Below are 14,081 nucleotides of genomic sequence, written 5' to 3' on the forward strand. Positions count from 1 at the left end.
TATACAAGTTAAGGTTGATATGACTCAAATCTTAAGGCTCATATGCTCATAGGTGAGAGGTTATCATACGGCCCTAGGAATCGCTAAAATTTGTGTTCATCTGACCTCCTCTTCTAACTTATGATGATCAGATTATCAACATATCGTCAGTTTTACTAAATAAAATATCCATGAACGCTATCCGACCGGCTATAAAACCAAAAACACTATGAAATAAAAGATTTTGTTTCAGCTAGTCTTTGAAAATTTGGCGCCCTTGTCGAAAGTTTTTAGTCTTGAGGTATCCCATTGCCTACTGTTGTTATTTGTTGTCTGTTAATAACTGCCAGAATTAACAGCATTTCATTGTAGAATTGTCTTATGGAGACATATTCTCAACTAAATCGTGCTCAGCTCAGTTATGACTATCTCCATACCAACTCGTAATTTTATCTCGTAATAACTGGATTTATTTTTAGAACGACACATGAATTCCTTTTCGGTGCTATTGCGGAACTTATTGATAATGCACGTGATGCAGGTGCAACAGAGTTGGACATATACACAAGTTAGCTTTGAGTTTTCTTATTTGTAAAATTGTAGTTAAAGACAGCTCAGTGCGTGGTAACTTTCTTCTCTGCTTTGCAGACAACGGTTGCGGTATGACACCAGGTTAGTACGATTATTTTATTTTTTTATACCTTAAGATGATGTGAAAAATGTAATAATTTTCGGGAAGTCTTTAAAGAAGTGTGAGGATACTGCCGCTATTGGTATGTATGGGAACGGCCTGAAATCGTAGGTTTGATAATAGTTATTATCTACTATATTTTATAGTGGCTCTATGCGCATTGGAAACGACCTGGTTCTGTTTACTAAAAAGGATGGTATTTACACCTGTCTATTCTTATCAAGGACTTTTCATGAAGAGGAGAAACTTGATGAGGTTCTACTTTGACTCTTAATATTCATGTCTTGCAGGTAGTTGTCCCGATGCCCTCTTTTAGAGGTCCTGAGAAGACCCCTATCGCAGAGACTCCTGAGGATAAGAAAAAAGTAGGTTTGTCTTGTTTATAATGTTTCCTTAGCATGACCTCGAAATGCATTTAATCCTGAAGTACTCGCCATTCCGCTGCCTAAAGGATTTCTATGCACAGTTCGATAAACTTAAAGAAAATTCAGGAACTGTTGTGATTATATATAATATGAAACTTCTTGATCATGGAGGACCTGAATTAGATGTCACTACGAACCCACGCGATATCCTACTTAGTCCGGGATCAGAACAAGAAGAAACTGTTGAACCTGATGCTGAGGTTATGTAAGTAGAATGTTCTGTTTCTCTTCTTGTTAAAACACATACTTCACAAACAACCATTGGGTTGTTTGATCAAACAAAGCGTAACCTGATTTAGGAATCGCTAATAAGTGCTAGGCAAGGCTTGAAAACATCTAATAAATGCAAGCGGTTTGTGTTCGTTTTGACTCTACATTCTCAGAACCCAAATTTATTTGAAGAAAACTAACAACGTGGCTCTAGAATACTTGTGTTATAATTTCCTAGCTTTTGTTTTTATCAGTAGTTAGCCTTTCTTGTATACCATTTTCTTCCACTCTTTTTCAATCAGTTGTGTTAAAATGGTATGCCAACCCTAACCATAATACTTGCGTACTAATTTGTACTAGGCTTTAATTCCCGGTTGTGTTTGGTCACCTAATCAAGTTTAGGTATGGGTTATAACTACTCACTGTAGTGTCCTAGAAGGGGTTGTTAACGATGGATATTGGCATTGACTGATGATTTTGTCAAACCTAGTAGTAATTTCGTATCAAAGCTAGTTACCCTCTTTATGTCCTGTCTAGTTTGTGGGGACCTACGTTTCCAATTTAAAGTGACTCAAGGAATGACATCACTTGTGTGTTGAAAATTACCAAATGTAGCTGCCGAAACAGACTTGACTTCACCTGAGTTCAGTCAGTCAGCTACAACGTAAGAATAGGTACGTATATGCATCGATCCAAGATACCACACCCTATTAGCACAACAAGATGAACACCAAATTCATAGCAGTTACTCCAGTGTTAGTAATATACAAAGGAAAGATTGTGTATAAGGATACAGTACAGGAAGAAAGAATTAGTTAATATAAAGGAAGATATAAAGCAATCACTTGATTCAAGCGTAGTTGTTAGTCCCTATAGTCATAGTATCAATAGGTATGCGATGCAACCTCATCACGAAGTTTCCAAATTCCCAAAAGTAAATCTGTATTTCGGTTGGGTTATTTAATCATTTAACATACACTACTATTACTTTTTGCTTATCATCGGAAAGCGACTAAACGTTGCTGCTACCGTTGCTGCTACCTTGACGTGGTGGTCGGGCTTGCCTATCGTGATGATCCAATCGAGCTATGCTGGCTGGAACAATCGTTCCTCAAGGTCCTACCATGCCAGACAGGTCGGTTGAAGAGCGGTGAGACTAAAAGCAGCAATCCCAAGGTCCGAAGGCGAAGTCGTACTGCTGACTGTACAGAGGTGTGAAAGCAGTAAGGTGTTTCCTTCAGACAACCAGCATGACAGCGATGCTGCCTTCCCACAAGGAGGGGTGGGGTTAGAAAAGGTCGACCCTAAAAATGCACACCTCGCCTTATCCCACGGATTTCCGTCTCCGGCGGTAAGGACTTTTGAAGAACGGAGCTAACACGTCAAAAATCCCCCACAAAAAGGCCGTGCGTGACCGGCCTCAAGCAGATGTCCCTTGGGCACTGCGGTCACGCTCCCAGGTCGTTAAGACCAACACTAATCCAACTTCTTTTTCAGGTCCCTCAAGAAATACCCTTCCACGGTGTGGGCAGCCGGGAAGTGATACTAGCCCTCATACCCTTAACTGCACACAAGACCAAGTTGGTCGCTTTCAAATCCCTCCTACACCTAATAACTCTGTTATCTCCTCGACTAACCCTTCCCACGTCCTTTTATCGCGTCGCACCGCTAGGGCAAACGATTCGAGAACACAGAACGTTATTCCTGGTCTCTTGAAACCACGCTCTAAACTACATATAGGAACTTTTAATGTCCGAACATTGTGCCAAATAGGACAACAGGCTTCCTTAGCTAGAACTCTAGAATCTTACACCATCGATGTGTGCTGCGTCTCCGAAACGCGCATACAAGATCCGAGTAGTGTCATTCATTTGACCGCACCTAATCAAAATAAAGTTTCATCTCGATACACGCTCCGTGTATCTGGAAGCCCTGACGCTGCTTCCCGTGGCCTCGCTGGAGTAGGTATAGCATTAAGTCCTAGGGCAGAACTAGCTCTTTTAGACTGGATCCCAGTAGACAGTCGTCTATGCGCTGTTCGACTAAACGGATCAGTAAGGACTCGGAAAGATAGGGAAATTCGTCGTTGCCTCTTCGTCGTCTCTGCCTACTCTCCCACTGACTGCAGCTCAGACGATATAAAAGATGAGTTCTACAGGAAACTTTCTGACCTTCTCCGAGAAGCTAGGCGTTCTGATGTAGTAATAGTAGCAGGTGACTTTAATGCTCAAGTAGGTAAACTAAGTGAAAGGGAAGGACACCTGGGTGGATCTTATGGTGTCATGGCGAAAAGAACAGATAATGGCGACCGTCTGTTGCAGCTATGCTCAGATAACCGCCTATTTCTTGCAAATACTAACTTTAAGCATAAGGAAAAACATCTTTTGACCTGGCGACCCCCGAATTCGTCCCAACGTTGGACCCAATTAGATCACATCGCTATCAGCCACCGATGGAGGGGCTCGATAGAAGACTGTCGCTCATTCTGGGGCACATGCTTAGATTCAGATCATGCTCTAGTGCGAGCACGTATTTGTCTGCGTCTTACTGGACGTAGGAAAGACACTGCAGGGAAGCCTCTAAGGGTTCTACTTAATGGTAGGCAAGCTAAGAATATATTTCAGGAACAACTAGAAAAACAGTTAGGCAGCCATGTAAGTTGTGTCCACCCCGAGGCAGCGTGGAATGACATCCGAAAAGCTGTGGAATCAGCAGTGATATCCGCTAATAAGGTAAACCATAACGTTAGGGAGAAACAATGGATCTCGGCAGCATCTACCGCACTGATAGATGCTCGTAAACTCATCCCACCTGGCTCTGAGCATAACGAAGAGCGGAGTCAACTTAAGCGCAGGCTTATAAGAAGTCTACGTAATGATCGTGAACAGTGGTGGGTAGCGAAAGCAAGAGAGATGGAAAAGGCAGCGGCAATAGGTAACAGTAGGCAGCTATTCAGACTCGTTAAAGAAATCGGTATTAGGAACCCGAATATCAGTGAAACCATCTCAGATAAAGATGGGCATATAATTCATTCTCAATCCAGGAGGTTGGATCGATGGGCAGAACACTTTAGGGATCAGTTCAACTGGCCTTCAGCCACACTTCAATTACCCACGATCCCCAGTCGTCCTGAATGGCAAATTGATGTAAGTCCTCCAACCCTCTGTGAGGTTGAAAAAGCTATAGGAAATCTGAAGCGAGGGAGAGCAGCAGGCCCTGACAGGTTGACCCCTGAGATTTTTAAGGATGGTGGTCCAGTACTAGCAGTGAGATTGACTGAGGTCTTAGGTAGAATCTGGGAACTGGACGTAATTCCATCTGACTGGTCCCAATCACTGATTGTGCCAGTTTATAAGAAAGGACAAAAGTCCTCTTGTGATAATCACAGAGGGATCAGTTTGACTAATATAGTGTCTAAAATATTAGCTTCAATAATACTAGGTCGCCTAACCAAAGCTCGTGAAGAGCAGACTAGAGAAAACCAAGCTGGTTTTCGACCTGGACGTGGTTGCATAGACCAGATATTCACCCTACGTCAGGTCCTAGAACATAGACACAAATTCAGACGTCCCACAATAGTAGTATTTCTTGACCTTAAGGCGGCATTTGACTCTGTTGATCGTGAGGTTCTATGGCAATGTTTGTCACTGAAAGGAGTACCAAAGAAGTACATTAACCTCATAAAGGCTCTCTACTCGAGCACAACTGGTCGAGTTAGAGCCTATGGCGAACTGTCATCAGAACTGATTACCACAAGTGGCGTTCGTCAGGGCTGTCCACTCTCCCCATTCTTGTTTAACTTTGTCATTGACTTACTTTTAGAGATAGCACTTTCATCAGCTAAACCTCCAGGAGTTGAACTTTTACCAGGAGACTCACTTGTCGACTTAGAATACGCCGACGACATAGTTTTACTCGGTGAAGACGCTGACAACATGCAGAGTCTTCTGACCACTATAAGCAACTATGCAGGCATGTTCGGAATGCGATTCTCTCCCTCGAAGTGCAAAATGTTACTTCAGGATTGGGTTGCATCGACACCTGAACTAATGATAGGGAGTGAAGTAGTTGAGCGTGTAGACCACTTCACTTATCTTGGAAGTCTCATCAGCCCTTGTGGTCTGGTATGTGACGAAATCTCAGCACGGATACAGAAGGCTCGTCTAGCTTTCGCCAACTTGCGTCATCTATGGCGTAGGCGAGATATCCGTCTAGCAACCAAAGGACGGGTTTACTGTGCAGCAGTTCGCTCCGTCCTACTCTATGGCAGTGAAACATGGCCAATAAGAGTAGAGGATATTCGTAGGCTACTAGTGTTCGATCATAGGTGTCTTCGAAGCATTGCTCGTATATCCTGGGACCACCGGGTAAGTAATGCAGTTGTTAGGAAACGAGTACTAGGTAGGGATGGCAAATCGATTGATGAAGTAGTGAAACTTCATCAGTTGAGATGGCTGGGACATGTGTTACGTATGCCCGACCACCGACTGCCCCGACGTGCAATGTTTCATGGTGTAGGAGTAGGTTGGAAGAAAGCTAGGGGTGGCCAGACCAAAACGTGGCACAAATCAATGAAGTCACTGACAAGTGGACTGGGCCATGTTGGTAGGTGTAGACTACCTGGTTGGGATTCGCGAGATGACAGCAACCGATGGTTAGAGACCTTGAATGACATGGCTCAAAATCGTTTGCAATGGCGAAGATGCATCCACTCTTTGTGTTCTACCAAATTCTAATCTTCTGAATTCCTCATGTCTTTATCTTTTTCTCTTTCCAAATTTATTTCACTGTACTATACTCCTTCAATAATTTCTTGAAACCCCTAATCTTTTGGATTTCTGATTATACTCCTACTACTTCTACCACTATGGGATTTGAATCGACAACTGCATCTCTGTGCTAATGTGGTATGGCAACTCGAACTGATGTACGTACGTACGAAGTTCTACGTTGTGACTGACTGACTGACTAAACGATGTCTCTCCACCTTGAATAATAAGAAAACAACCGTTTTTATTACCCATTAAGTTATTTTTCCTCCTAATAAGCGGAAATATTACACAGGATTTTTTTTTAATTTTCCTTTTTGCTGAACAACTAGAGGGTAAGTTTTAGACTTCATTTGCTTGAGCAACGTTTCCCGTGTGAGTTTCAGTGTTACACCTGTTGTCATGTTTTTTTTCTTACTGGAAATTGATTACTAATGATACTGACATTAAAACTTCGTATTCCTCATAACTTGTGAAGCATGAAAATAAAAATGAGAGTAAAATAAGCTTTAGACATAACTTAATCTCCTTGAAGCCATTATTTTCTGGTTTTTCGTTTAGATAACTGTAAATTCCCGTGGCTAAGAATCTAAACAGTACAATGTTACTGATAGCAATAACCTTATGTTTTCGCTTTTTTCATTCCCACTACACGTCTACTTGAATATAGAAGTGGTTTGAAATTATTTCAGTGGTTATGTCGGAAAGCAGTACCAGCCTATTAGATAACTCTGAGTTAGCAAGTAAAGCTAGGTTATTTGGTGTCAAACAGTAAAAATTAGTAATAACTTGCCTAGTGATCTAAATTTTTCTCAGCACTTCCCAGATTCCAAGTTATTCTTACTTATCTTTAAAATAATCACACTATTAATTGCTTAACGCGTATAGTTTCAATAGAAAATTATGATTGGAGTTAATCATAAAAATCACTGAAAAATGACTGTTTAAATTACTCATATTGTTTTCTGGAACAATACAACTTTGGCAAAAGACGTGAGGCAACTGTTATACAATTTCCTGATGTATGTTAAACATTTGATCTTCAATTCCAGACAGATAAAGTCACCTTTCACTTTACTCGACCAAAACTTTTTTGGCCAAACGAAATCGTTCCTAATACCCTCTTTACATCCTCTACTGCCTTTAAAAGGTTTTTTCATCTCAGTTGCTGTGAATTTTATTAGTACACTCTTATAAACTAATCGTAACTCAGAAGTTAACTTATGCAGGTACACCCAGCTGACGAGTCCCAAATAGAACGAAACGCGCGTCCTGGATTCCACTGCTAGCCACTATCCATCTTTGCTTATTTGTAGATTGTTTACCTAGCATGTTTTTCGACTATATTAATTTGTACTTAGCGAATTTTACTGATGAACATGTTTATGCGTTAACTTTAATAGACATTTAAGTTCACTGGGAGAAATTATAGTTTCAGTAATTACCGATAATCTGAATATCGGGTATTCAAACTTTGGTGTCGTTCGGTTAATAAGTAATAAAAGAAATAAGCATAATTGTTACGGAAAAATTATCAAAATTTCTGAATCCTAACTTTACATTTAGGGGTATTACTTTGTAAGCTCCATTTTTATCGTTTGACCCAAGCATGACATTTAAAACAGTGAGATACTACTTGTCCTCATCATAAAGCTGGTGTAGCGTCCATTTAAAGATAATATATATCTTCTAAATCTGGCTTTTATGTTTTTAAATATTAGTCGTATTCCAGATATCTTTGGCACCAGAATATAGTTCAAAAAGATAAAATACATTTCTGGGAAAGTATAAAGTAGTAGAGGAAAACACCTTGTGAACTAAGTGCATTACTAATCAATTGTAGACCTCTTCAAAATCCAGTCCATCGCATGACAAAAATACGTTATTTGGACACAAAAGCGTTTGATCCTTCTTAAATCCCATAGAAAACACAAATCAAGCTCATATTCTCTTTAAAAAATCAACTTCATATTTCATCCGTTTCTTTACATTTGTATTGCTTTTGTCTCGATTTCTATTAAAGCTTATATTCCTCTTCCTTACGTTCCATTTTTTGTTGATTCCCTCAGTGTGTGTGATGTGACAACTTGAACTGACCCATATGTGCCTGGTTTTACGTTAACTATAGCTGATTTCAATGATAGTGTGGCGTATTGTAAGTTTAAAACAATGAAAGACAAATAAAAGGACAAAAGAGAAACACTCAATGTTTATAGTTCGCTAGCGGCTTCGAGAATGTCATTAATAGCAAACTTAAAAGCTAGTTAGTAGATTGGTCAGCTATCGCACTCGTCGGTTTCAAATCGCGGAGAGACATTTGCATACTCCTATTCTGCCTAAAGTATTTCTGCATAGTGTTATTAACGTATTGATAGATCTTTCGGACATAATCTCTGACGAACAATTTCTAAACTTAATCCTAACAAATTAGTCAGACTTAATATCAAAGAATAAAACTTTTTGGCCTATACTGTGTGATGTCCAAGCATCTTATTATTTATTATTATTTTAAACACATATATATTGGTACAAAAGGGCACCAGGTACATATGCGCCACACAAAATAATGAAAGTAGAAAGAGAAGGGATGAAAAGATAAGGCGGACTGAAATGTACAGCCAGAAGACTCTTTCAGTTAAGAAAGTTAGAACCATTCTTTATGTAGAAAGTAAAAGAAGGTTGCAGCAGGATCGCCACTGGCTTCTATTCTGAGCCATATCTGATAACGTCTCTAGCCACTGTGTTGCACCATCTCTCGGACCCCAGCCAGGGAGTCGTGAAGGACCAACAGAAGCTAGCCCTTTGCAGCTTTCTTTCATACCACGACACCATGTCATACACTGACCTCCTCTCCGCTTTTTCCAACCAGTCCCAGGGTCGGCAAATAATGCACGACGTGGAAGTCTCTGGGATGACATTCGTAAAACATGTCCAAGCCACCGAAGTCGGTGTTTCAAGATGGTGACACCAATTGAATTATCGTCTCTGCGCCCGAACACACGATGCCGAACCTCTGCATTACTAACATGGTGTTGCCACTGGATGTCAGCAATCCTCCGGAGACAACGATGATCGAACACAGAGAGTCGTCTAGCATCCTCAACTCGGAGAGGCCAGGTTTCACAAGCATAGAGCAAAACTGCTCTCACCGACGCGTTGTAGATCCGACCTTTTACAGCCAGACTAACATCACGAAGGCGCCAAAGATGGCCCAGATTGGCATAAGCCGCTCTGGCTTTCATTATACGTGCACCAATCTCATCACTCACGCCACCACCAGCACTTATATAGCTACCTAGATACACGAACTTCTCAACTACTTCAATCTGCTCACCATCCAGGGTGAGTACAGGATGAGAATCCTGCCAGTCTTGTAGGAGTACTTTGCAATTGGAGGGTGCAAAGCACATGCCGTACCTGCGGACACTGATTGCCAACTGATTAAGTGCGGATTGCATGGCTTGAGCATTATCGCACAGTAAGACAATATCATCCGCATACTCAAGGTCGAGAAGTCGTTCTCCACACCGCCATTACTTACATCCATCAGAGCTGTTTCCAGGATGTCGTCGATAGCAAAGTTGAAGAGGAATGGTGAGATCGGGAGATTGGGCAACCCTGCCTAACCCCACTGCTCGAATGGAACAAGGGAGAAAGGTGGTTGTATGCCCTCACTCTGCCTGAGGTGTTCGTATACAGGGCCTTTAAGATGTTAATAAACTTCTCAGGCACACCCTTCTTCAATAGACAATCCCAGAGAACAGTCCTGTCCAACGAATCGAAGGCAGCCCTGATATCAAGAAACACTACGATTGTTGGCCTGCGATAAGTATGACGGTGTTCTAACATTTGGCGGAGGGTGAAGATGTGATCAATGCATCCTCGACCAGAACGAAAACCAGCCTGCTCCTCGCGAGTCAATCGTTCTCGGGTTTTAAACAACCTACGAAGAATGATAGAAGCCAATAGTTTGGACGCAATCGAAAGTAGACTTATCCCCCGATAGTTATTGCAGGAACAACGTGAACCCTTTTTAAAGATAGGGACGACTATCGACTCATTCCATGATGTTGGAACACTTTCTTGCTCCCAAACCTTTCCAAACAACACAGTCAATTCCTTAGTCAGAAGGTCACCACCATCTTTAAAAAGAGCCGGAGGTAAGTCATCTGGGCCAGGTGATTTGTAACGTTTCAAGAGTTGGAGTTCCTTGCGGACTTCCGCCTCGTTTGGTGGAACAGTCGTCACCGGCCATGAGGGGCAGGACAAGCTGGTTGATGTTGCCGGAGCAGCAGGCCAGTTGAACTGCCCTTCGAAAAATTCCGCCCATCGTCCAAGACGTCGAGAGATGTTAGTGATTGGCATCCCATCATCCTCGTAGATTGTTTCACTCACACCAGACTTGCTGCCAGTGGCTCGGATGAGTTGAAAGAGCTTCCGGCAGTTACCAGATGCAGCTGCTTCTTCCATCTCATTAGCACGCTCCGACCACCAGGCTTCCCGGTCCTTACGCAAGCTTTGCCCGATTTCATTACGTAACAGCCTTCGTTTGTGGTCAAACTCACGGTCACCCGGAGTAGACCGACGGACTTCCATCAGTTGTAAGAAGCCAGAAGAAACCCAGTGCTTGTAAGCGGGACGTTTCGCGAAGCCGCAAGCGGCTTTACTCGCCATTTTCATGGCGTCGTGAAGATGCAACCAATGCTCATCTATACTTTTCGGTGGGGTGGTAGCTAGCCTAGAGGCTAGCTCCGCTCGATACTTACTTGCAACAGAAGTTGCAGCCAGTTTACTAACATCAATCCGTTGGTGGTGGTCAATCCTTCGGCCACTGAAAAGTAAGGTGAGATTGGCGCAGACCAGGGCATGATCAGACTCCAGATAGGAACTCCAAAAGGAGCGGCAGTCTTGTACACAACCACGCCAGCGGTAGCTGATCGCGATGTGATCAATCTGAGTCCAGGCTTGAGATGCAGAGGGAGGACGCCAGGTGGCACACCGGCGATGACTGTGCCGGAAGTTAGTGCTGGCCAGAAACAGGTTGTGGTCTGTGCACAGTTGCAGCAAACGGTCCCCGTTATCTGTCCTGCGACCAACAAGTCCCCATCGGCCACCTAGACGACTCTCTTCTGTGCCTAGACGCCCGACTTGTGCATTCAAGTCTCCGGCTAGTACTACAATATCTGTCGAACGCGCTTTCTGGAGAAGAACTGTTAACTGATGGTAAAACTCATCCTTGATTGCATCCGGGCTGCAATCTGTCGGGGCATAGGCGGAGATGACGAAAAGACACCGTTTCTCACGCCGATTTCTTCTCACTTTGATGGAACTTTCTAATCTAACAGCACATAACCGACTGTTAATGGGGATCCAATCGATTAGTGCTGCCTCAGCTCTAGCGCTTAGTGCAACACCAACGCCAGCAAGACCAGACGAAGATGCCACAGGGTCCCCGGATAAGCGCACGTGGAACAAGCTTTTCGAGGCGACAGATGGAGAGCGGATTTGTAGTACTTCACTAGAGTCTTGAATACGGGTCTCGGATAGACAACAAACGTCAACATTAAGACCTTCCAAAGACATAGCCAGCCCTATCTGTTGTCTGATATGCATTAGTGTGCGAACGTTGAAGGAAGCCAGCTTGAACGGCGTACGTGGTTTCAGAAAGACTGCTTCAGTATTCGTAATCGGTGGAAGCATTCACTTTCAACCAGACAGTGACTGGAGATCGTTTAGATAGGACAGATTTTCCACCATGGGCGAGCTGCTGCATAAGTTGAAAAGTAAGGTTACACAAATTGGGGATAAAAGGGGGTGAGTTAGCGATATGGTAAATAATAATAATAATAATAATAAAGGTAATAATAATAATAATGTAAATTGTCTTGCTTCTAGTATGAGCAGGAATAGTATCGTCAATAGAATTCATCATTTCATTTATTTGTGTGTGGGCTGTGATACTGCCCGGGTGCCCAAACCGAAGCAGGTGGTTTTCTTAGGGGGCCACACCCCGAGCCTTTGACCAAAAGGTCTGATCCACAAGGCAGTGGAGCATCGTGAGGAGATGCAGTCCCATGGTAGCCGTTGACCAATGACAGGTTCGTCCGCCATTCGTTCCATCAGGATACTGGAGCCCATGTGCACCATTGGTTTGGAATCAGGGTTTTCCAACTCCCCTAGGTGGACCCTCCGTGTCCACCAACCCGGTTGAAGCGCCGAACATTCGCTTTTCGTCCTCTCAATTTCGTAAACAACAGTAATGCCACGAGAAGGCAGTGAGTAGGACTTCCCTGGCAAAGGCTATATATTCGCTGGCCATGTGAGAGCATTTCGAGAGGGAGAGTAGACTCTCCCCACTCTCGGCCGTACCAGGGCATTTGGGGGCACCAAGCATCTGACATACACTGAATGACTTGCCTGATAGCCTCGTAAACCAGTCCTTTGCACATCGGAGGAAAAACGTACGACGCATAGACACCGATTTAATTTGATACAACAAAGCCGAATTAAATTAAAACCTCTGTAGTTCATCACCTCTTAGTGGCAGACATTGATTTGCATAAGCAAATTATTCAACGTTCTTTTTTCGTCAAATGACAACTATACAAATGCACTCTTTCTTCCTATTCGAAAAGTTTATGGATGACTTCAATGCTATTTTAGTATCAATAAATAGTTACTAATATGCTCATTTTACTCTAACACCAAACTTTTTCATGCTACTGCTAAACTAAGGGTTTTCACACTATCAACCAGTTTGTTCTCTATAAAATTTGTTTTTTATCTTGCACCTTATTCACTATTTATTTCTAATATGATTTAAAAGTTATGCCACTTAATCAACCGATTGCATTTTTTATCTAACAAGTCTTTGTTTGCTTTCTTGACCAAATGTATATTGTTTCATTTCACATCGTATATTGTATAACCTTAGGCAAGTACACAATACATATCTTTATTGTAAGTTCTCTCTTTCATCAATTTTAGGCTCCCACCAGAAAGACGTAGTCTTCGTGCTTATGTGTCAATTTTATATTCTGATCCACGTATGAAAGTATATTTGCAAGGACGAAAAGTTCAAACTAAACGACTACTAGCAACGTTGCATAGTACTAGAAAATATAATTTTGCAAGCAAAACCTTCCGTACTAGAGCTGAAGCAGATTTAGCAAAAGCTAAGAATGATGTGAGAATAGGTAAGTTGTGATAAATGCATTTGGAAATAAGACTTGATTTTCAATACATACTTGCGTTGTTCAACTTGTATTCCATATAATTCCTCCTCTAATCTAGATAATACTTTAGATTGTCTTTTTAGTCCAAATCATTTTTATTTAGTACCATAAAACTTAATAAATTTTAGCTCAAACACATTAACTGCTTAGTGACTTCCAACAAAATATTTTCAAGTATAAAAACTAAAAAACTGTGATATTCCCATCGCTTATTAATTAATTCTACCCAAGCTACTATCAGTAGCTTGATTGGGAAGATTGTGTGGTTAGACTACTTCATTAAGCACATATCTTTTTGTAAAAGCAAACGGCACTCTTGTATTCAACCTGAGAACTGTATGTAAGAAGCACTTCTTTTCACCTAAGTGATTTTAAAAGCATAGGCTCCGCGACAAATAGAATAAATATCAAAACGATTGTTGTTTTGGTATTGATATGTTTAGGCAAGAAGAAAGCCTAAAATTCAGATATTGATTGGTCATCTATGAATTCGATGTCGTCTAATCGTTTATGATATTTGGGCATGTTTATCCTTTTGTTCAGTGTTTTGTATATAAGCATGTTATTTTATCAAAAAAATTCTAATGGGCAGCTGTTTTATCTATTCAAATGGAGGTCTCGTGAGCAATCACTGATCGATCAGCGCGTTGCATTCATTCATTTGACAACCATAAAATTGTAATCCTTAATAGGTATTCACAGTTATGCATAGAAAATTAATCAATGTTAACGGTTTAGTGCACAAATCACAAAAACATGAACAAATGCAATT

The 14,081-nt window shown here is 41.7% G+C and overlaps 1 protein-coding gene across 3 annotated transcripts in view; it reads left to right on the top strand.

The window, feature by feature from the left end:
* Positions 1 to 252: 252 nt before the first annotated feature.
* Smp_055720.1 overlaps positions 253 to 14,081 on the top strand; it is a gene marked incomplete at both ends in the record, with an annotated part of 38,709 nt that continues 24,880 nt past the window's right edge. For 2 of the 3 annotated variants that reach the window (XM_018797422.1, XM_018797423.1), the window contains 8 exons: positions 361 to 422; positions 459 to 547; positions 583 to 651; positions 687 to 777; positions 817 to 925; positions 961 to 1,035; positions 1,068 to 1,300; positions 13,062 to 13,270. In XM_018797422.1, coding sequence (XP_018652466.1) covers positions 361 to 422; positions 459 to 547; positions 583 to 651; positions 687 to 777; positions 817 to 925; positions 961 to 1,035; positions 1,068 to 1,300; positions 13,062 to 13,270 — 937 coding nt within the window. Of the gene's footprint in view, positions 281 to 351; positions 423 to 458; positions 548 to 582; positions 652 to 686; positions 778 to 816; positions 926 to 960; positions 1,036 to 1,067; positions 1,301 to 13,061; positions 13,271 to 14,081 lie in introns of those variants that run through there. The other variant, XM_018797421.1, reaches the window with a different exon arrangement.

The sequence above is a fragment of the Schistosoma mansoni genome, chromosome 4 (assembly GCF_000237925.1).
Source record: "Schistosoma mansoni strain Puerto Rico chromosome 4, complete genome".
Taxonomy (NCBI): domain Eukaryota; kingdom Metazoa; phylum Platyhelminthes; class Trematoda; order Strigeidida; family Schistosomatidae; genus Schistosoma; species Schistosoma mansoni.